This window comes from Diuraphis noxia, unplaced genomic scaffold (genome assembly GCF_037042655.1).
Source record: "Diuraphis noxia isolate RWA-SAM2 unplaced genomic scaffold, SU_Dnox_SAM2 contig0002, whole genome shotgun sequence".
NCBI lineage: Eukaryota > Metazoa > Arthropoda > Insecta > Hemiptera > Aphididae > Diuraphis > Diuraphis noxia.
In genome coordinates, this window is record NW_028301712.1 from 30,189,385 (window position 1) to 30,215,650 (window position 26,266).

At 28.5% G+C, this 26,266-nt stretch overlaps 2 protein-coding genes across 2 annotated transcripts in view; one reads left to right on the forward strand and one right to left on the reverse strand.

Moving 5' to 3' along the window:
- The window catches only part of LOC107164188 (dipeptidase 1-like), a 179,544-nt gene that overhangs the window by 96,692 nt on the left and 56,586 nt on the right, over positions 1 to 26,266 (reverse strand). The window lies entirely within an intron of this gene.
- LOC149058327 (uncharacterized) lies at positions 9,527 to 16,374 on the forward strand. The gene is made up of 13 exons (XM_089219653.1): positions 9,527 to 10,349; positions 10,454 to 10,504; positions 10,713 to 10,787; positions 12,273 to 12,461; positions 12,528 to 12,781; positions 12,842 to 13,113; positions 13,779 to 14,001; positions 14,069 to 14,329; positions 14,514 to 14,885; positions 14,958 to 15,491; positions 15,565 to 15,659; positions 15,828 to 16,030; positions 16,135 to 16,374. The coding sequence occupies exons 1-13, from the start codon at positions 10,234 to 10,236 to the stop codon at positions 16,259 to 16,261; spliced, it is 2,772 nt and encodes a 923-aa protein (XP_089075779.1). The 5' UTR covers positions 9,527 to 10,233; the 3' UTR covers positions 16,262 to 16,374.

Sequence of the window (26,266 nt, forward strand, 5' to 3'; positions counted from 1 at the left end):
TATATATACATAAAAGATCAGAACACCATTATCCATATGTAAATGCAATATGAATTTAATACAAACAAATTAATTGGAACTAAATTGATATTACGAATATTTTGATTTTTACTTCAAATAAAACTTAATGAAGCTACAAACCTTGTGATGTAAATAATATAATATAGATGGTATTGTCACTGATAATCGTAATATTTCAATATTTAACAATCGTAAGAATACAGTAGTATTTATATTTAATGTGATTTATCATATTTTCATTAATTTACTACGTACATCAGTGGTTTAATTTTAGGAATTTGTATTGATGCTTGAAACCAAAAAGAGTACAATATTATTGTTTTGATTATTTTCTAGTCTTCATGTTTAAAAAAGTTGTGTTAAGCTTATTTTATAATAAACCATTATTGTGTACAGTTTCCATTGTTTTTAATAATGTTTAATTGTCCTATAAAATACATTTTTTCATGACAAATCGAAAATTTATTGAAATGCTAAACGTTTTTCTTATTATTTAATTATGAAAAATTCATTATTTAATGACTTATTAAAAACAAAAACTTTTACACTTTTAAATTTTAATCAAAAATTTGTTTGTTTCATATTTTGTAACAAATAGTTATACAAGTATTTATTTTTAATGAAACTGTAGAATATCTAAATAGAACAGAAATCATAAGCATGAACGCCATGAACTGATTTCATTGGAAGGATATGTGAAACAAAAATTGGGTCCTCGATTACATATAAAAAAATATGTGTTAGTGAAATCATAAATTATTGCCATTAAAATATAAAATTTGTTTGTGATATTTATAATATTTGTTAAAATAATTATAGAATCTTCAACTCTATAATTTCATTAAAATCTATATTTCAATATTTTGACAAAATTTTTAAAACCGTATTTTTTAAAATTTTTTTATTAATATTGTGCTCTTTAGTAAAATATTTTTGAAGGATAGAAATAGGTCTTCGGAATTATGGTATATACAATGGTAGTCCTGCATAGTCCGTGCGTACAGCAGCAATATAAATACATCGTAGCCTAAAAGGTACTATTTTTTTAAATTAAGAATATAAAAATAATATATTTGTGTTTATTATATATTTTAACATAGACACAAAATAATATTACATAACGATATACGTGTACATTATGTTAAACTAGCCAATAAATTAATGAAGGTTGAGTTGTAAATACTAACAAATTATAAATACTACCTATTGTACCTACTTTTATTTTAAATATAAAATAAAATAAGAATGAAGATGAATTTATTTAAACTTTGTGTTATTACAAATTGCACGCCTTCTTTTCGAACGTAAATTAGTTTCAATTTACGTTCCAGACTGAATACCAGACAAACGAAAAAAACTTTTTCTACGGGTTTTTAAAAACGAGATTATAAGCAATCAGAGTTTATGTGACATTTATGTATGTTAAATTTTTTTATCGAAATCTATCGCAGCCACCACCAATTTTGGGGAAAACTTTAAGGACACTTGCATCTATCTCGTACCAACCACGCACTTAGGAAAAAACTTTTAGAATTTCTGTCATGAAAATTCAAACCCACGTAACTAAAACTTTACAAAGATATCTATGATGACTGATGAGGGAGGTACCCAAATATATACATTTTGACATTTTGTTTGTCTTAATGCACAAAAATAATAAATAAGGGAACCCAAATTTTATGACGGGATCACGATTTGTTCATATTATGTAGGTACCTAAAAATATTAAAGATGATTCTGATAAATAAAATTAACAAAAATTCTTTTAGACTCATATTATATCATGCAAAAGGCAATTAAAAAGTAGATAAATAATTGAAAATAGCGATAGCCAACCCAAAAACATCCAGAAGCTAGAAAAAATAACTCACGATGATATTAAAGAATAGGTAGGTAGATAAAAGAAAAAATTGAGCAGAAATGGCAAAAATTATGGAAACAACTAAACACCAAATTAAAAACACAATCGCTAAGTGGAAAAAACCCAAACTCAATCTGAAAGGAAGAATTACAATGAACCACACTGGAATAGGATCTCCACATTTAACCTGCAGATTCTTTATGGCTAAAAAACATCTTTCTTCAGTTGAACACTACAGAGTTAGCCTCTCGATTAAAAACATACTAATCGAGGGTTGCTAATACCAAACCGAAAGATGAAGTCTAAACATATTAGAAAATCCCGTCCGAATCAGTTTAACATCGAAACAATCTTACAATTTATAATAGAATCACCAATCTATTTAACAACAATTAAAATCGATTAAAAATGTTCCTACAAATTTAAAATTAATAATTCTGAATTCATAGAAATTTTATTCTTTTTCTTAATTTTTTATTCTTTAAAACAGTTACATCTACAACATGTTTAACATTGTAAATATTTAAGTAAAGAAAACAAACTGTAACCAATAGCCTTTGTCACCGACTTTTTTTTTAGATTCATAGATAAAATATCATATTCATGCATATTATGTACCTTTTCATAATATTCATAATAAGTTCAATTTATGAAATTCAACGAACACATAATTAAAATTAAAATCTATAGGTATTATATAATATCATTCACTCACAGCAGGTACTATTTTATCTTAATTAAGACAATATGACTTCTACATATTATACACTTTGATATCGTATATGCGACGAGGTATTAACTGGTGAAATTCAATAGATAACGCGTGTACATGAAAAGATAATAGTAATAGTGAATTAATTTATATTATCAACATTCAGTGAGTTTAAATGTTTCTAATTTTGACAATGTCGATGATAGGTACAACATTAAATACACTATTGTTTAGTATTGTATACATAATATGAGCTTATTGATAAATAAATAATTATAAGAAAATGAACAAATTTACTCCGATTTAAAAGCAAATATTTATTTTAAAATACCATTGGTGGGGTATAAATTATAATAACTAATAAGCCAACGATGATGATAAATATATATATATTTTTCTGTATTTGTTCGTTGAAATGACCTTAAGGTCTTTGTCAATGCGTATCATAACTCACAAGTGGGTAGTAGTGAGATCATGTGATCTATTGATCTATGTATATATCACTATATACATGATACTATCCCCCTTCTCTAAGAGGAGACAAGTGCGGTCTTCACTCCCAGTGGAGTGGGACCTAGTTGAAAACCGGATGACACAATCGGACGACAGAACGAGAAATTGGTGATCGTAAAAAACAGCGTAATTTTTTTTCATTTTGCTACTAATCGAACCGATGACTGTGTGAGTCACAATAAACTGCGTGACCACTGCACCACTCCGGCCCCGTGGATAAATATACTATAAATTATGATAAATTATTGGTATGAAACCAATTCGTCATTGCCCGCATGATTTTTAATTTTAACAGTTTTTGATATAAATGAAACCGCAAATTTTAATAAGAAACAAATCAACGATCTGGAATATGGTAGAAGAACACAATATTATATTTAACCGTTGGAAGAAAGTTTAAACAATAGGTATAAGCTGGCATTTTTTTATATAAATATACCTATAATATAAATAAGAAAAATTTCATACTTTCTTTTAAAATATTGTGCCTCTAAATCGCACAATAGACCTTTTTAAAAGTCTAAGAAAAAATAGGTGGGTATAACAAAAGATTTTTCTAATCGTTTTATTTTTAATTGTTTCTCTGGAAGAAATATATTCTTTAATTACATCTCCGTGACAGATTATAGTTGAATTGTTATGTTTGCAGTACCTACTGCAGTGTTTACTGAATACTTCCATCAGCTGACTTTAAATAATTAACTTCTTACTATTTCTGAATGGTTTTGTTTCCATTCTTATTCTTTTTTTAGTGCCTACTTGATGATTACATTTGCTATTGATTATATGTTTATTTGTATACAATTTAATATTAATAACTAATAAACATAACCAATTTTAATCGTGATGTTTGAATAAAACCGTTCACATTATGGATAAAATAATGAATTTTATTCTTGATAATTTAATAGGTACCTATTGTTTTACTATTATAAATATACATTTGACATATAAGATTGAAAAGTATATTCTTATTCGATTCATAATAATATTATAGCTATACAAAGTAAACCAAGTTTTTTTTTAAATCTTAGCTTCTATTTAACTTGCATGTTTTGTAAGGCATACATTATTTAGCTGACATAATTATATTTTATATTATAATACTATAGGTAATATTGTAATATTAAATATAAGATTTTTAAAAAAAAGTTTAATTATATGACGTGAAAAAAATTTATAATTTGTGTGCAATTCGATATAATCTTACAATATTTTTCAGTGTGAAAAAAAGAGTTTAACGATATCAAATAATCCAATAACGATCCAAAAACGAGTACTCAACACGTTTTATACCTATTACCTACTATTATTACTTCTACTACTTTCAATTATTTAATTGCACTCGGTTTACTCAGTAAAAAAAAGGCAATTTCACTGCAGCGTCACTTTACTCATTGAACTGAAAAGACCGCTTTTACACCACACAAAGAGAATATCCGAGTAACCAGACACTATCTCAATTAATAAATAAATGTTTATATTATTTAATTTTGAGATGGAACAATTATTATACGAGGCAATGACATCACGCAGGGGTGATTATTATTATTATTACACAATATGTAATAATAATTGTTCGTTTTTGTGTGCAATCTATCAAATTCGTCCAATCGCCCGAGAAAATCGTGTCTTTTATTCTAATCGCTGAACAATTCCCGCGCATTCCTAGGAAATAAAAATTTCATATTACTTTCCGGAATGGGAATCGCAACAAAAATCGTGCTTTACAAACAATGTAGGTACATAGATGCAATGTATATTATTTTGATTGGGAAATAATAAACATGAAACAAATAATTTTACTGGCCATAAATTATATTCTCACCTAAATATTATTAACGAGTTATTGTCGATGTGATTAAAATGATCAAATACCTGATTTGGCACATTTGTTTTTCAAATATGCCTAACATGCTGCAGAGCAACGAAAAGTTTTCGATTCAAGATTTTCGTTGCTAGTATTGCAGTTGAACCCATAAACTATTTTACAATATTTATGTTATATTTTTATGTCGTTATTCAAATATTTTATATTCTTATGCTAAGAGTTTTTTATTTATACATTTACTTTATAACATGATAACGACGGCGATTCATTATTATGTTGGAAAGAATAACGTACCTATATACATAGCAGGGATACTCAGGAACAACTTAAGGTTAGTGATATTGTATCATATTTTTTTCCGTTATTACATATTTTTATTTGATGGTATAGATCATGTAATGCCGACTGCTTGTAGTATTTCGCACATTCGCACGTACAACATATCAGTGTCCAAAAGAATGATAATACCTATGCATTTCCACGATGGATGATGATGGGCTGTACATATTGCACATGCTATTATATATTTATATACGGTATATAATATATAATGTATTGTAATATTATGCATATCGCTCGTGGATAAACAAAAAAAAAAAAAAAAATGAATACGAAAAACAATAATACACAATCGTTTATGACGGCGGCCACTCGTATAAAGCCGCGTCGTTATTCGATTGTTTTTCGTATATATTATTGTATATTACACGCATATAATAATATATAACGCGTCGAGGAATCACGAGTTGTGCTCCGCAGTCCGTCGACATGCTCTCCACGGTATGCGTACACATAAATATATTTCCTGGGCGCTTTAATCCGGCAGTAGGGTGCAAAGTTTATGCCGCTCGCTGATGGAGCTCATAAATTGGCCATGCCAGTGCAGATGACGGGCTTATATTATTGCGAGCGTGTATTTATGTATGTGTGTGTGTGTGTGTGTGTGTGTGTGCGTGTGTGTGCGTGCGTTTACGTGTTTGTGGGTGTATGTGAGTGCGCGCGCGGACGGCACCGCTAACAAAACGCGTACAGTTGGCGGACGTGGGCGTGAGGGGTCTCGTTGTGATGGTGTGGCAGGAAACGGCGGTGGAGTTGGCTCGAGGTGGGGGTTGACCGGATCGGTGTACGCGTTAAGTCCGATTATACAACGTTCTCGGGATCCACACTCCTCGACGCCACAGTCAACCGTCCACCCTGTCGTAACACTCTTTCACTCCCTCGCGCCTTTTGTCATCGTCTCGTCGCCACTATAGACTATACCTATTGTATGGCCGTATAATATTTTACACTATACACGTGTGTGATAGGTAAATATCGTATAAACTTATCCCTTTGCTTTAGATCGCAAAAAGATACTGACTGGATTTACAGGTGGAAAGATGGCAGGTGGCTGCCAGCAGGAGAACGGCGAAGAGGAGTGTTATGCGATAATGGTATATCTGCCGAGCGATGGTTTATAAGGCGTCAAGGTGGTTGAGTGGATGGGGATGGGCGTATGAATCAATTTTATGTTATATTACACACACTTTTTTTCATAATATCTCAATCTGATATCACGGCTACACGTGATAAATAATATTAATAATTTTTCAACTATTATCATCAGTTACAAATTGATAAATAGTCGACTATACTTTCTCAAGTGTCTATTTTTTCGTCAACTCTACACACCATGTCGATTGTAGTTTACACTGACCCACCAAAATACTGTTATTAACATATTATTATTCATATTTTCCTATTATATCACATCAATAATTGGATTTTGTGGTGTAATTGGGGCGTATATGAATACTGTAGATAATATCATGCAAACTGTGCCACGTGCCTACAAATCGAACGTCAAGTATATCCATCCTGACGACGCCAGTGCAGATAGGCTTAAAGGCCTACCGTGAAGAGTCAACTGCACTACACAATATCGGTGCACTGATATTTAAACTGACAGTAAAGTTAAAAAAAAGAACGAGACGTTATGGTAAAAAATAAAATGTACGTATGTATGTATATATATTGTATATATTATTATATATAACGCACATCATTCAATAGATCTTCCCTCTACACTTCCACAACCGCCAATTCAACTCAGTAGTAATTTTCCTTGTCGTCGTGTACAGTCATCAATCAAGGACTGCACGAGAGTCGTTCGTTCTCGGCTCAATCAAGATTTCGTCACGTCCTCCTGTACACAGCCGTATTATTATACTCGTACCGACCGCCGGCGGAGCCTTTATTGATCGCCGTGCAGGTTGTTCACGTGGACTGCCGAGGACCAGGACATATTATACAAAGGGGTTGGGGAAAAGTTTATAAATCATTAGCTTTTATTATTGAGGGTACGGCGGTAGTGACGAGGAGATTTTTTTTTTATCCTTTGTGACACAGGAACGAAGAGTAATATATATTATGTTTGACGTGTACCAATAATAAGAGACGTTTTAGATATCCCACTGAATGAGATGTTACGAACTGTTGGACTGCTCGCAGGATCCGTGATGGATTTCACCCGAAAAATCCTCTATCAATTTTGAAACCGAACCGATTGCTAACACATTTCTTCACCAACAAGTGGTTGGCCTCCCCACAAGCAATTTTTAAAACGCAATAGATATTACATTTACCACACGCTAAATTAACTTATCGTTTATGAAATCCTATATCGGTAGACGTGATATTTGAATCTCAGATTACCGTTTTATAATACGATTTGTGTGTGTCTGTAAATGTAAAAATTGATACTTTAAAAGCCCTCCTCCACCCTCATTATTACCGCGCTTAGATTATTTATAAAATTACAAAGAATAAAAGTTTAGCTATTTTAAAATATAGTACTTATAAAATATATCCATATTTTTTACATTATCTAAAGTGTCACCAATGGGTGGCTTCTTTATTTGACGTCTTTCTCGCCTGTTATGTTACTTTTCTCGCATATGCTTATTGTGCTAAATTGTACAGATTGCATATTACATGATAAAAATAAAATAATATTTTTTACATGAAAATATCTTTAATATAATTAGATAAACATTAAGCTGATTTGAATTATTATTTACTATTATATGTTATTGTTAAGTATTTTTACTTAAGATACTGAATGATTTTTAAAAAAAAATGTATACCTACGTCCTACGTATATATTTGCAATATTATTTTCAAAATCCATAATTTAATTTAATTTGTTTTAAAAATGGTAAAAAAGATAAAACAATAACAATCAGTTCTGTAAATTTGACCCATATTAGAAATTAAAATATGTATTTAATATCAATATTGAAAAATATAAACAATATAACTTGCTGTATAAATTTATTTATTATCAAAATGTACGTACAAAAAACACAATCTTCTACATATACTCGTACCTATATAATAAAAAAACAATATTTTACATTTTTTTAAAAATTAAATTGGGTTATTATTGAGAGATTTATTTACGTATTTTTTTTTTTTTTTTTTACTTTTAAATAAGAATTGCATTGATGTATACCACGGCAGAGGCAATATCCAATTAGTTATGATTTAACGCTAACTCAATATAAGAATAATATGGAAAAAACAATTTTCTTTTAGAACGAAAATAAAAGAAAACAACAAAGAACTGCGATTAAAAGTTCAATTAACGAAATCGTCTGTCATCAGTTTCACGCTTTCCATCAAAGATTGTAATTACCATAGTTAATAAGTATTATTAAATGAAATGAAAGAGAAAAACAAGCGGTACACTTTAAGTGAAAACAAATTTTACATAAAATGGATTTAATTTTACTTAGAAAAAACTGTTGTTTTTAAATGGGTTTTATGAATAACAATAAATAAATAATAATGAACGTACTTGTGATATTACAATATATGATGTGCATAACCCAATTAGTATTTCATTTGAAAGAAAAATCACATACGTATTTCTTAAAAGATAATAAGAAAAAAAAAAGGAAAACTATAAAAACAACATAATTGAAAAAGTAATTTGTTCATGAAAAAATGCACACATTAATTTTTTGAGGAATTAAATTGTATTTTTTTTATATATAAAATATAAAATATAATATATTAAATAGTTACTAATAAGTAATAACATTATATTATAGAATTATTGACTTTTACGAGTAAATATACTAACACCGTTACTGTTACCGTTGGCTGATATACCTATGAGAAATGAAAGCTCTGAGTCCATTAACATACAACTTATTATATAACACTACGTTGCAGTGTTTACCGTTTATTAAACATTGATTATAATTTTCGATGTTGGTTTTTACCGATAAGGCGATAACATACTATACGAAGACATAACCCATTTTTCATCCGTTGGCCGGCGAGGTGTATAGGCAATTTCGGTATAGCTGCGTGTAGGTGGCGTATTAACAGTATCTAGCGCTGTGTTTGTGGAATACGAATATAATAATATATTATTATTATTATTACTACATGACAATAACAACGTATACGACCCATCCCAACTATTATACATACGTGCGACTACTGTTTAATAGCCAACGACGACAAGTACCATTAGTACCAAGATTTTGAATATAGCGAAGTCATTCTTAAGAGGACGCTACACACACATTTTTGCCACCTAAAAACATGTTTTAGGAGAATCGCTCTCCTTTGGGCTGTAGGTATCGCACAAAAATCAAATCTTGACTACTTAAGGATAACAATATTATCTGTGTTCCTATGTTTTATTATGATTATAACTTAACTCAATAATTTTTTATGGATTGTAGAAAAGTATAAAAAAACTATATATTCAACATTTAATAATTATTACTATGTTAATGCTATCTAAAAAATAAAACATAGGAACACAGACAATATTCTTACCTTTATGTTAACGAAAGTTGGATTTTGTACGATTAATGTAACCCAAATGAGACTGATTCTCCTGAGACATGTTTTTGAAAAATATTTCGTATTTGTAACATGTAATAGTCCCGTATAATGCTGCCAGTGCTACTCTAGCGGCAGTGTTCTAAAAACGTACCCATACACGTACACCGCGCGCATAAGCACCGTACCGCACCATAGGTCGAAAATAGCTATCTATCGCAGGCCCGCATAGTTTATAAATATCCAAATCGTCGATACGAAAACAATAATACTGCCGATGATATTATAATTCCGTATTATATTATTTTATAAAATATGAATTTATTTCATTGTGACTTCTACATCCAACAGTGAACGTCAAACGTTCGATGTCAATGCGATTTTATTTATTTTTACATTATTTTAACTTTTACTTGGCATTTGCCACTGCGCTGTGAAACTTGATTTTGTATTATGTCTCCGTACAAAAAAGCACGTACTGTTAAAAAAAAAAACAGACAGCGTAAATTAGATATGAAGACCCGGTTAAGTATGGCAGGTATGGCTAAAAAAAATCGGCATAATAATATGTAAGTATATATTTACTACCTAATTAGTTGTCTATCGACTATCATCTGTTTATAAAATTTCAAACTTGAATACCCATCATGATTATTTTTTTATGATTTTAAAGAGAAATAAGGCAACATTTGAGCCTAGAAGAGCCTAACATTGATATTGTCGAGTAAGTTGTAATTTATTTACAAACTCGATAATTTAATTTTATATGTGTTCATATGTTTTTTTGTTGTGATTAAAAAATATGTTAAATTAGTCATTTGTAAACTATTGTATAGCAAATATGGTGTTTAATTTTCAATTTGAAAATATATTACCCATACATAATACTATAAATACCAATCACATATATTATGATATTTGATATTTATTAGTATACAACTCGCGGAAAACGGATCAAATCTGGTGACTTCAACAATAATTCATAGTAATGTTTTGTCTATATCTACGTAAGTATATGTAAATCTAATCTTAAATATAAATATATAAATATATAATATAATAATAATAACTTCAAGTATACACGATTTACAATATGTAAAAACCGGGGAAGTTAACCTGCTGTATAGTGTATATCAGTGGACCTCGGTCATAGAGTAGGTCACTATAATGGCTGTAACACGATTGCTCCCGTACGGCCGTACTACCGTTTCACCTACAAAAAACACAACACTATTGCGCTACGTGAAATATAGGTCTTGCCCTTATAACAATGTTCCAATTAATTTTTAAAAATACAGTCGGGGTGGTAAACTTAGCCTAAGTTTTTAAGTACTTTATTTTCCCTATATTTATGAGTTATGACCAGTTAAAAGGCATTGGAAAATTCTTATAAGGGCTAGACCTATATTTCATGGAGCGTAATCATGTTGCGTTTTTTGCATGTAAAAAGGTAGGACGGGCGCAATCGTGTTTCACCGACTATAATAATGGATGTGTTGAATTTTATGGTGTATAGAAAATGAAAATATAAACATTCAGTAAAATTTTCATGTAGGTATCTACGGTAATTCGTTTTTGAATTACAACAAAATAACAAAATCGCTACATGAGAAATTGAGTGAATATCCAATCTTAGAAAAATATGAACTTAAAACGCTCAACGAAATTTAATTAGATTTGCTTGTAGACATTTATTTTGTTAATAAAGATAAACAATCTTATGAGGAATCTCGTATTACATTTTCAAATCTTAGATTTAAGTAGAAAAATTTTTATGAATTTCTAACTCAAAATAATTTGCAAATTTTCGTCAAATTTACGTATTTTGTCAAAATTTGAACTTTAAATGCTTAGAAAAAAAAATTGTGACTACGGATTTTTGATATTTTTCATCTACATTTGAAACAATATATTAGGAGCCTTCTATTAAATTTTCAAGAATTTTTACCCAACAAATAAAATGTTATTGATATTTATAGCAAAAAAATGGAAACTGAAAATGTCCGTAAACAGCTCAAAATAAGTCAAAATATTTTTAAAATGGTGTGGTGTGTAGAAAATGCTTATATAAATTCAGTCAAAATTTCATGAATCTACTTTCATTTATTTTAGAGTTACAGCGAAAACCAAAATCGATTTTGTCGAAAATCGGGTTTGCGTAAAAATTCCCGTTTTTTCCTTAATTTTTCATTTGTTTATCACGGCTCTTATGAAAACTACTGGAAAATTTTACTTTTGACCCCCCAAAGTACCAACTAGATTCACTTTCCTATCAGAAAAGGTACTGTTGAAGAAAATCGAAGCATTTTTTCTGTCCTAAAACGTGATGACAGACACAAAAAAAAAAAAAATAAAAAAAAAAATAAAAAAAAAAAACACACATCATTGTAAAATCAATACATTCATCACTTAGCTCCGTTCAGAATCTAAAAAATAAATCATTGTAAAATCAGTACATTCATCACTGTTCTGAATCTAAAAACTTAATATAGTGATTCACAAATTTTTACCGCTGAGAAACACGTAAGTCCGTTTGCTCCTGAAAATACTAGTACACCACAAAGTAAAAGGCAGAAAGTAGTTGAATCGTCATTTGGATTTGGTCAAGAAAATGGATCCGAATTGTTGGAATATAGTTTAGATACTGATTATAATAGTGAGGATAATTCAACAATTTCTGAGTATGTCATTATTTTTTATAGCGATTTCAGCATTTAGTTGTATTTTTTTTTATATAATTATTATAGAAGTCTTGAAGGCCGGAGAATTGTGGATATCAAACACTTGTTTGATCAAATACAAAATAGTCGACATAAACCTTTTGACTGTTCATTTTTGGATATGGCATTTCAATCAGAATGTCATAAAGGATACCTGTCCGTATTTAGTTTTCGGTGTAAAATGTGTAATAAGAGTTCATCTTTTACATCTGAAAATATTAAGAATAAAGATAAATATTTGCCCATCAATAAAGCTATTGTAAATGGCAGTTTAGCAATTGGTAATTAAATTATTTTTCTAAAATTATTTTCAATTTGTATTAATTATTTATATTTTAAAGGTATTGGACATACGCAGCTTAGCGAGTTGTCGGCATCTATAGAACTCCCCTCTTTATCAACAGTATCTTATTTAAAAAATTTGTCCGTTATGAGCAATTCTATTCAAGAAACGGCTTTTGATGAGATGATAAAAGCTGGTAATGAAGAAAGGCAAATTGCCATCAACACTGGTAATGTTGATGAAAATGGTACACCGCTATGCACTGTAGTAACAGATGGCCAATGGTCAAAAAGATCGTATAAGACTAAGTATAACTCATTTTCTGGAGCGGTAAGAAACAATAGTTTTTATTTTTTTGTACCTTATTATTTTAATTAGCTATGTTATAATTACATTCTACAAGTATTTACATTACCTATTATAATATTAAAGTTGACTTTTTTCTGTCCGGATATTTTTGACTAAACTGTTTTATTAAGTAATTTCGTCCAAATTCGAACTTAAAATGACTATAAAAATAAAATATAAACAACCAGTGAAAATTTCATGTATCTACGGTCATTTGTTTTAAAGTTACACCAAAAACTAAAATCGATTTTCTGTAAAACAAATTTTGCGTAAAAATTCCCGTTTTTCCTTAATTTTTTTTTTGTTTTTCACGGCGCTTTTGAAAACTACTGGGAAATTTTAACTTTTGACCCCCCCAAAGTACCAACTAGACTCACTTTCCTATCAGAAAAGATACTGTCGAAGAAAATCCAAGCACTTTTACTGTCCTAAAACGTGATGACAGACACAAAAAAAAGAAATAAATAAAAAAAAACACAGATCATTGTAAAATCAATACATTCATCGTTTCACTCAGAATCTAAAAATTCAAAGCTTTTACATCTTTTTTACCTGTAGCTGTATTTAAAATTGTGTACATTTATAAATTATTTTGTTATCTCGTATAGGTACCTGTTTTAATAATATAATTTTAAATAATTTTACAGGCTACTATTATAGGGTATAACACCAAAAAGGTGTTATTCGTTGGAATTCGCAATCGGTACTGTTCCGTTTGTGAACGGGCGAATAATTTAAATATAGAGGCACCAACTCACAAATGTTTTTTGAATTGGAATAAAGCATCAACGGCAATGGAAGCGGACGGAATAATGGAAGGATTTCTTAACAGCATGAGTATGCATGGTTTAAAATATAACAAATTAATTGGTAAATTATATTTTTCAAGAAATTATATTTTCCACTTTCTATATTATATATTAATTATATTTTTCAGGTGACGGTGACAGTAGCGTCACCAAACGAATAAACGAAGTTATGCCGTATGGACCAGATTTCAAAATTAAAAAAATTGAATGCAGAAATCATCTACTGCGAAATTATATGACGAAATTGAGTGCCCTTTCAAAAAGAACAGAATATCCCATTATCATACGTAACTTTATAATAAACAACACTCTGAGATTTCGGTCTGATATTAGGAAAGCAGTTAGATATCATTTGAGCACGGATTTAACACTTCAGCAAAAAACAACAGGTGAACATAAAAAAAAATATATCAAATTTTATGAATATTTTGGAATTACCAAATTTATACACACACAAATATATAACATTTATAAAACTAAAACTATATAATAACTAAAAATTATTTTCATTAAACATTTTTATGGTTATTTCATATTTCCTTGTTTTTAATTTTGTTTGAACAATATTTTTAGGGCTTAGAAAAGACATATCAAACGCTCCATATCACCGTTTGGGTCAACACGACAGTTGTGCTTCATACTTTTGTACGGGGCCAGAAGTTGGTAAAATAAATTTTGTTCCTGAGGCAGAAATATCGGGTTTTATGGCTGAATTCCGAAACATAGTATATAGGCTGCAAATAAACGCTGATAGCTTGTTAGAGGATGTCGATAACAACCCGTGTGAGCAGTTTAATTCCCTTATTAATAAGCATATCGGAGGCAAGCGAATTAATTTTACACAATCTAATAATTATCAAACACGGGTCCATGCTGCTATTATTGCACATAATTCAGGAAACTACATACGAACTATAAATAAGAAAATTATGCTAAAAAGCCCCGGTAAATTATTTAAAAGTATTTATTTATACATAAGCACCTGTACATTGTAATAATAAAATATATTTATAATAGGAAAATTTGCTAAAAAATATTCAAATAATATAGACCGGATACGAAGTAACACAACAATGAGACGACGAAAACTTTTCGCTGCGGGAGTGGTACGATCCAAACCGAAAACAAAATCTAGTGCGCCGGACAAAGACTATGGCTTAGCAGAGCCTTTGGATGACCTCTTTAGTCTCAGCCCAGAAGCTTTTGCTGAAAAAAAAACCGCATTTTTAAAAAAACTGAATGATGTCGACATAGACGAGGTTGAACAAATAACTAGAGGGCAAAGTCAATGTGATGCATGGAGAAACGAGCGTCGAAAAAGATTAACAGCGTCTAAGTTTGGAGAAATATGTAAAATGAGAGAGAACACTAGCTGTAAAATCAAAGTCCATAACATTTTATATAAGTATCCGACAATGTGTAAATCAATGAGCTATGGTATTGAAATGGAGCCTCATGCTAGGAGACAGTTTGAAGAATTGAATGGGTTGACCGTACGTACTTGTGGTTTGTTTATTGACCGAGAATTCCCTTATTTGGCTGCAAGCCCTGGTAAAACTAAAAATTATTTATTTTTATTCATAATACTATTTTTAACTTTAAATATTATATTGGATTGTTCAAGATGGGTTGATAGGTGATGATGAAATACTAGAAATTAAGTGTCCATTTGTAGCAAAGAATACGAAGAGTGCCATTGAAGCAGTGGAAAATAAATTGGTAAATCTCTTATTATTTTGTATAAAACAATACATTCTTTACTTTGTTTAAAATCGAATAAGTTTAAAATTTAAATATTTTATGGAAAAATATGTACAATTTTATTAATTAATACATAGTCTATAATCGCAATGATATTTTTAAATTTCATAAAATTGTATTTTTAAGCTATCATATTGCACCATCACCGAACAAGGCAATATTTTACTTAAAAAAGACCATATATACTTTTACCAAGTGATGGGTCAATTACGGGTCACAAGAAGAAATGTATGCTATTTTGTCATACACACGCCCAATTGGACTAATGTTGAAAAAATCTATTTTGATGTATCTTTTTGGCAGAAAAAAATGGTCGATAAACTAAAATTGTGAGTGATTTAAACAATATATGTTTAAATTTAAATATATTATATATATTATATTTTATACATATATTAGGTAATATAATAATATATTATTATATTTTTTTTAGGTTTTATATTGAGTGTTTATTACCCGAAATCATAGACCCTCTATATGGAAAGCGAATAAGTATCTCTGATATAAGAGAACCAAAACATATTTTAAATGCAAAAAAAAAAAAAAATAACAAATTATAATAATACTTCTGTTAAAATTATAAATGTTTTTTTATTTGTGTAAATATTCCATATTATTATAGGTATTGTGGCAATAAAACCAGCAATTGAAACAAAATTGTTTTAATTTATAATACCTTTTTGTTTTTTTTGAATAAAAAATAATATGTTTCTGTTCAAATAGAATTGACACACGCAATAAGTAATATTGTAGCTTTTTATATAATTATATTTGAATAAGTAATAATTCAATAACTACAAATCAAGCTATGTTGTATTACCGTATTTACTATATAAATATTGCTACATATATTTAGGTAAGCAGCAGCTTTAAAAAAAAAAAGTTCGAATGGATACGCACGGATATTAAAAATAATACCGCGGCGTTTACGTGTGTGAAATTTATATTGATGCGATCCGTCATGGTCGACCGTTCAAGAAATAATAATCGGCGCTCCCGAAACGGCCAGACGCGCTGAATGAGCAGTGCCACGGACTATGAGTAGTGGGCGTGACTTAAACGCCGCGCGCTTGCGGATCGCCAAAACACTTAACAGCGCGTTCTCTCGGCCGTTGTATACTTTTCGCTTTACGTGTAGCGTCCTCTTAACAGTATCTGTTATACACTTTTAGCGTCATACACCTTTCACAATGAATTATGTTATCCAACTATAGATTTAATCGCTTTATTAAAAGAAACGCCATTTCGATGTCGAATATAAAATAAATGTTATAAAAATAAATGCTATGCCAAAATTTTAAATATAATTTCTATTAAATATATATATATAAATATTTATATACTTAACTAAGACGTGAATTCATTATGATATATATTTAAGAAGAATGCCACAAGTATGAGTATCACGTATTTAAGTTCCGTTAATTTCGAAATACCAATCTGAATTCCAATATACCTTTACCATGTATATATATATATGTCGAGGTCATTTTATGAAATCGATCTTTTCATGAAAATTGCCAATTTCATGATATGTAAATAGGTTTTTCATATTTTGTGAAGTATTTAAATATTTCATGAATCGGTCAATCTTTCATGACATAATATTACAATTTATGAAATAAAATACTGCATTCAACTATTATTATTATTATAATTGTCGTCATCATTGTTAAAAGCTATTATTTATCATACTTTCTTATACTTCTAGGACTTCTTTCATTTGCATGTTTTTTTGGGATGATTGGAAATAATTCTAAATCTCAAAGTAAAATATTACTTTTGATTATTAATTGTAAGTTAGTAAATTAATTTTTATAAATGTGATATGATTGTCAATATCGTAGTGTTTGTAAAATGTATTAAAAAATACATTTCAAAAATTAATTATCTTTACTTTAAAAAGGTGTTAATTGATTAATTAATATTGGCATGAATATTGTACAATTAGAAACTTATAATGATATTTAAATATTAAATTGTACAAATAATTACATATTAGTACGTGTTTGTAGGTACTACGGTGATCGATATTTAATTATTTAATTTAGAAAGTACTTATTTATTTATCTTCATAATATATGTTAGTATAAACTAAACATAAGCATTTATTTTTCCTCCCTTTTAAATAAGTATTATATATATATATATTTAAAATGATATAAATATTTATAAATATTACTTTGTGTACATTAATGTGTCTTCATAAAAATACGACTTAAATTTATGTAATATGCAAAAATATTGACGTATGTTATTAAATATGACATAAATAAATAATAATTGTACGCCGTAAACGCATAAAGTTAATCACCGCATCGTTAATAAAATCAAAGAATGTTAAATTAGTGTTAATTCCATGAGATATTTTTATATTTCACATTTACAATATATGGTTTAAAGAAAAAATAGATACCACTAACGGTCCTAGACAGGACATTTTTAATCTATGTTATAATATTACAGATTACACACCTAGTAATATTTATTAAATTTACGTATTTTCTGTCAGATTATATTCAATATCAACTGAATATTATTAAGCCTCACAATTTGTGTTTTTTTTAAATATAATATTTGTTCAAACTGTTAGTGAAAAAATAAAACTCTTTTGAAACAAATATTATACTTCACTAACGGCAAATCAATGAAATATGTAGTTATGACTTATTCCGTCTATTAGTGCATACAGATTTCACTTTTTGTGTTTCTAATTAAAAAGGTTGTATAATTTGGTAATAATATAAAATATTAAATAAAAATGTTAAATAAATAAACAAATTGTATTGCACATTTAAAAGATGTTTAATTTTTTTATACCTAGAAAAAGTAATTTGGTAAGTAGGTAAATGGAGATTGAACATTTCCATTGACATTTTCTTAATCATTTTTAACAAAATTGAATGCCATTGATAATACAAATATCTGATGGATTATTGTGGATGTTATGTGTATAAAGTTTGATCGTATGGATCTCTTGTTTCTATTTTTTCACCAATATCCCAAGAGAGCAGTTTATCATTATACTACACCAATAGTTATTCTGCTATATCATATAGCACGGTTGCTAATAATTCACGAACCTATATAATTTCAATAATTTATTTAGATTTGTATTTAACGTGGTTCAAAATTGAACATTAAAATATGTATCAATTATTGAGCAATACTAATGGTTTTAATCGCAACCGGAAAACACAGAAAAAGCAAAAGATAAAACCGACGAGATGATTTAAAGATCCTTGAAGATCTTTAAAGGTGAGTACTATACGGATTAAGCAGATTCATCATTGATTAGTCTACAATGAGTATCAAAATATAGACAATGTACATATTACGTGAAATGTATTGATACAAATACTTTAAAATTATAATCATAAAAACAGGGTAGCCAAGAATAGAGAAAAACAAAAAAAATGTTTTAACTTAATGCATTGATTGAATAGCACTTTTATCAGTAGGTTTCTATCTTTACGCGGGTAAGAATAGAAAATCGACATCCATATACATAAAATAAACAAAATATTTATCGATTGAATACCCATGACAATGTATGGTTAAATGGCATGAACATAAACTGAAACCATTTATGTTGCGTCTAATGAACCTCAATGACATTGCAGCCGAGATAGTAAAACTAGTTTCATAGAAAATTTTAAAAATGTTAGAAATTATAAAACAATGTTTAGCTAATATTTCAAATTATTTATAGTAATGTAATTTTAATGTTCTTCGAATGTTTCTCGAGTTTCTAAAATATTTTGAATATAATATTACTAAATTATTAATACAATAAAATATTTATTTTTAAGTTAGGAAAATGTTCCTTAATTATTAGTATAATGTTATTTCAACATGATTATAATCTTTAAAATGTTCTTAAAATGGGTGTGTAAAAGTTTCAATAGTATTTCAATCAAAACATAAAAAGGCTATAAAAGGGTAAAAAGCAAAAAATTGAAGAAAACAAATAAGAAACTAGAAAAAAATAATAATGTGATTTCAAATTAGCCACAGAAAAAAAATTGGAAACAATTTGGACGGTAATGCAGCTAGCTGCTAGCTATTTTATACATGTTCAACCGTACAATAATTGAATCAGCATAACCAGATTCGTTCTTGGTACTTCTCTCTAACATTCCTAACGCCTTAACCTCCCTAGCTACAGATTCAGCTGAGAAATATAGTAAAAACTTGATAACTTATACTGTGTCGAACATAACAAATTGTGAAACAAATAATTATTGTTCTAACAATACAATTTCTTCCAAATTGAATATTACTACAACTACTGTCATTATAATAATGAACAAAAGTAATAATACCACGTAAAAAACAAAACGTATCAATTTGTATGTTTTCTATGCATTACAGGCATGTCTAATATTACAAATGATTGTTAAAAAATATTATAATATTTTTAATTTTATACACATTTTTTATCACTTTAAATAAGAACAAAAAAACAAAAATGAAAACTGTATTATTTTTATTGTTAAAATAAACAAAATATTTAGTACTTTCAAACACTATTAATTATAATTTATTCATAATTAGTTTTTTTTAAATGTCACTCCATCGCAGCAGTATTATAAATATTTTTGTTGATCATCCTATACTTAGCGTTGGCCAACCATGTCGCTTTTATTATCGTTAATTCAAATAAAATACTTGATCAAAATTCAAATTTTTCATACCAGATGTATTTTATTGAAAGTGAAATAAAATAATATTTCTAAGCGTTAGACCTTTATATAATACAAACGTCTTATATTGTTTCTAAAATAATAATATATACAATATGTTTTTACTGTTAAATTTGAATACATTTGAAGTTACGAATTTATAATACAATATAATACATGCGTTCTCCAATAAAACATATAATATCATGTACATACAGCAGTCGGCTATACGTCTTTACCAGCATTTTCAAAATGTGTCCACTATAATATTTTTGATATTTAAAAATTTAACAATGGGTAAACACTGTTAAAAAAGATTAAAAATAGATGTGACGTTACAAATCATATATTTCATATTAATGTATCAGTTATAATAACTAAAACATCAATTTGGAAAAAATATAAAATTCAAAAACTTCTCAAAAAAAAAAATGTATAATCTAATTATAAAATACAAGCTGAATTACCCGTTGTTGCCAGGTTTATTAATTGTTGTTATATGGTAAGATTAAATATGTCTAATTAAATTAAATTTAAATAAGATTTTAAAAAAAAAATGTCATATTATATTAATTGTTTATTAAGCTGATAAAAATATTTCTCTATAAACTACATTAGCTGTAATTTCTGTTGGTGCCAAAATAACTACATTCGTGGGCGTACTGACTCTGGAGCATGCCACATACAATTGGTCATGTGAAAAACAATCTTCTCTTATATCGATCTCTGCAAATTTCAAGGTTCGCCCTTATGATTTGTTTATTGTCATGGCAAAACATACTTTTACAGGAAACTGCATTCTCTTGAATTTGAAAGGATAATCTGATGGTATCATTGGTATGCGAAGGATAAGAACTGATTCATCTTTTGCAGATACAGTCATTATAATAGCTTCAATCAAATTCTTTTGTAGACCAGTAATCCGTAGACGTGTCCCATTGCACAATTTTGATGGACTAAGTTTTCCGAGAAGCATTATAGGACAACCAATTTTTAATATTAATAAATGTAGTGGAAATCCAGGAGGGTTGAATGAATTGAGAAATTCAACTGGATAATAAACTGGATAATCTACTTCCAGTACTGAATTCACTAATCTGTATTCCATATTTTTTGCTTTGAAAGAATCTAATAATATTTTGTCATCTCACATAACCAGTACATTGATTTATCTTTGATGTTTTCGATACCTGGATATAATTTGTCTGTGAGTTCCTTTATAGTTTTTACAAAAGTACCTAATCGGGTCGGCAAAGTAATTTTCTTCATATTCCGGATATTTTCCATCTCCTATTTTTGAGAATAACTCTGAAAACTGCATAGCAGTTATGTCTCCATTTAAATGTAAGTACTCGCAAATTTATAATCAAATAAACTTTTTCTATTAGATGCCACAAATATGAAGAATTGTTGCAAGCTGAAATTTCATTATTAGCTCGAGTTCCTCTTTGTACGACTGGTAGAGTTTGTCGAAAATCTCCAACCAACAGTACCGTGACTCCTCCCATCAATAAATTCGAATTTTTCAGATCCTTTAGACAGTTGTATAAAAATTCAAATCCTTTCTTATGAGACATTGGACTTTCATCCCAAACTATGAGCTTGCATTTTTTCAGAGCTTTCGCCAAATATGATTATTTACTAATACGAGTGCTTGTCGGGGTCACGTCGTGACCGTCACGATAGTGTTGAAATTGAGTGGCGACTTGAGACAGAATGTTCCTTCAATACAAACTATTATTCACTAGCCGTAGTTGTTATAATAATATTATTATGTTACCTTTATTTTTTAACGCACAGCGTTTTTAGAGATTAAAAAACGTAGGTACTTAATAGATTTTACGAAATTGTACTTTTAAGGGTTTGGACATACCACCACATCATACGTAATAATATACTTGTGAAGTAAGATTATTTGCTGCTGAATGCCGAACAATATTATAAAAAAGTGTTATTTTGTTGCTGATTCTTATGGAAATCCATTTCCAGTCGTATATATACCAACGTGAGGTTCAAACGGTGGGGCCGAATTTCACAAAAATAATAAAAGCTTCCCATCCCCACCATCGCCACACACATTTATTTAAATATACGGGGTGATTCATTTAACACATGACACTCTTAATTTCAGAAAACACAAATATTTTGAAAATATTTCTTTTACATATTTTAAATCATTAAAATTCAAAGTTTTTGAAAAATAAAAATATATTTTGTTCTATTTTATCTTTCAATAATCATTTAAGTTTTTTTAAATTTTTTAAATGTAATTATACCTTTTTAGTTTCATATTACGAAGAATAATATTAATTGTAGTCTATAAAATTCAAATTTCGATCAAGTAGTTAAGTAAATCGTTTTAAGTTTATAAATAATTTATCTAGTTTTAGATGAGTGGAATAGCGGACCAAAATTTTGTGGGGTACCTCTGTTTATCACTTCACCGAACTCTACCAAACTAAAAACCTTAGTTTACTACTAAGTTATGAATGATACATTACTCGTTGATAATTTGATTTGCATATATCGACGAAGTACATAAAAAAATACTCTAGTTTGGAATAAGGAATTAAAACGCATGCTCTGTTATATCTATTATAAAAAAATAAAAAGTTAAATCGATGAAAAGTATATATTCATCTTAGAAGAATTTTAATGCGTAACGATTTAAAATGTTTATGTAAAAGAAACATTTCTGAAACAATAATGGTGTGTTACATTAAATGGATCACCTTGTATGTATATAGATTATAGATGTGCGTGTATGTAGCGGTAGGAGAGTATATACCTACGCATAACGCACGGTCCATTTCAAATGTATACACTCGGAGGTGGCGAGGTGCTATATTTTTGGAGAAGGTCGGTACACCATTCTTAAACCCATTGGCCCGTGAAAATAACACAAAAAATATGTATTCGGGTTTTGGCCAGTGCGTATCCCGAGTAGATCCCATTCCCTCTAATAACTCGAACTTAGATGAAAATAAAAAAATAACAGTGGGCAGGGTAAAACATGATAATAATATTCGGGCAGCGAGGGTGACGGACTCTCATATCGCTCCGCTCACCACGGCGGCGCGGCCAGTGATGCATTATTGTTATATACTTGAGAACGGGCAATGACAAACGATGAAATGATGGCGTTCAAAAAACCCATTTAGACCGGACCTCGGTTTCCTGTAATGTTTATAATATCTGACATTTTTCAAATTTTAAGTGCACATAAAACAAATTGCGAAAAATATATTTCCAGAACGTATTGAGTAGGTACCTTCCTATACACGTATAGAGACAAGGGGAAACAACATAAAACGAAAAATATATTATAGATGTGAGAGAACATATTAATTTCTTGTCAGTGTAAGTAATACTCGCAGTTATACTACTAACTAAGAAGAAAGTAATTAAAAACATATATTTTACGTATATTATTAGAAATTATAATAGTATAATAGTTAATAATTTAAAAAATAATGGAACAAAAATATTATGTGCAACGACACAAAGATATGATTAAAAACTTATACGAATTATGTACCTTATAATGAATTTGTGTTGTCATATTTTATCAATTTGCAATACATTTTTTAGTTTTTTCCGAAAAAGTACAGTATAATATACCAACTTAAAAAAATTACATATCGCTCAATGTTTTATTTACAGTTTAATTATTCATGTAGGTAGTTAAACTTTTCGAAAGTTTTTAGGGGGCCCAATGTTTTCCGGAATAAAAAATGAAAAATTCTCATAGCTGCCATTGTATACAACTGCAGAATATAAACCAAACCATCGCTGTGTTCAGGATCTAAAATGAAGCAAACAATTATTGTTTTACATCCATGGAATGAATGGCAGGTAGCAGAGTTTTATTTGTATTATTTTCATTGTTATTATTATTAGTAGTAGTACCCGGATTCACGTGCCTGGATATGTTGTGATAGGGTGAGTAATATTTATTTTTACAACGAAACGGATTGTGTTTTGATAAATTAATGCAATCAACGAAAGTAATGTCAACGACCCAGTTTTTCTTTTCGGATGCGGTTACAAAGTATTCGTGTGTTTTGAACCGATGCAAACCCCGCAATGCGTATTCAAAAGATTCGAAGGATATTGAATACAACAAGATATGCTGTATACTCGAGTGTATTTGGAAAATAATTCGAAATCAATAACGTTTCGAAATGAGCAGTTGCAAAATACGAATTACCTACGGATTGGAAAGGTTCAGGATGAATAACTATTTTAAATTAATATTTGTACATATAATGTACTTGTGTAAAATAAAAAAAATTCTGTATCCATTTGTATAATTTTGTAATCAAATTATGAACTCGGTTGATAATATAAATTAAAATAATAATTTATCCAAAGTTATTATTATATTTGTAATGTAACGTCCCATATAGGCAATTTTATTATGCGTGTGCCCTTGATTTGCATAAAATACGTAATACGAATAATATACATTACAATATTATCAAACCATACTATTCAAACTTATAAATGTTACATTTTTGATTATTTATTATCAGTTTATAGATTAATTTTTTTTTATTATTATTAATAAGAAGGAGCCTTAAAAGCGTGGCCATTGGCTTTTAAACTTTTTTTTAATCTAATATAAATATGAAAAATTAAAAATAATTACCCATAATATGTTTGTTTAAATGTATTAAAAATAATTTTCAAATAAATTGATTAATGAAAAAAAAATAACCTGGTACTTAATATAATTAATTAAGTATTCAGCTTAATTTTACCAGTACGTTGGTATAATATAAATGTACTTCTTTAAATTCTGTACAGCTGCTAGTCGTAAATTAATCATGACATATAATTTGTGCTACAATACGTATTATGTATAATGATTCTACTCACAAGTTAGTTTTATAATACAATTATATAACTATAATTGAACATTTACTAAGTGTGATATGAAATCGTATTTGGAAATTTTTCTGTTCCTTAAATTTTACTGTTAAGTATTAATGTATTATATTGGTGTATCACGAAAATAAATAATATTTAATAAGTAAAGGTACCTAATTGTAGGTAATCAATGAAATTCTTAATCCAACCATTAATTTATTAAATTTTTCAATGTAGGTTCTTATACTGTTTAATTTAGTACATAATTTTTATATAATCATTATTATTACTATACTGTTTCTCATTATAATAATGATAATATGTTATGAACATAATACATTAATACAAGTCTGTATCTGATATGAAATGTAAAGCAACAAATCATCACTGCCAATATGTTCATAACAAGCACGACCCAAAATATATTTGTCAATACTTTCACATAATATCAGCTTCGAATAATGTGTTATATAGCCACAGGGGCACATCAAATAATACGCAATGAGTTAATTTTCAGTTTTTTTTTTTTTTAGAAATTATAATTTATGAATGTACAAGATTAAAATTATGCACATCTGAAATGTTTATTTGTAAACATATTGATCATAATAAAAAAAATATTTTACAAAAGTTTTTGATTTCAACCCTTCGGAGAATCAAATTAAATGCATGGTAAAATTCATACATTCTATAATATTATTATTGTTCTAAAATTGCGTCCTGTGAGAGGCATCAGAAATAATTACGATTTATGTAGTAAATTTCCTCTATCCATATAGTATATATATATAATATATAACCACTGGAAAGTTTTAATATTAACGAGGAAAGTCACTACTGCAATCTTGCTACGTTATTTTAACAGTTACAATTTTGACAATAATCACTAACTATATAATTACCACGTATAACATTATATTATGTATTCTACAATACACAAGAAAATAATAATAAGAATAAAAGTTACTGAAAAATAAAACTTCCTAAACATGCCGTAGGTATCAATAT

Coding starts and splice junctions, on each gene's coding strand:
- LOC149058327 (XM_089219653.1), top strand. CDS start 10,234: ATGTCTCCGTACAAAAAAGCACGTACTGTTAAAAAAAAAAACAGACAG. Junction 10,350..10,453: donor AAAAATCGGCATAATAATAT/GTAAGTATATAT, acceptor ATGATTTTAAAG/AGAAATAAGGCAACATTTGA. Junction 14,002..14,068: donor AAAATATAACAAATTAATTG/GTAAATTATATT, acceptor TATATTTTTCAG/GTGACGGTGACAGTAGCGTC.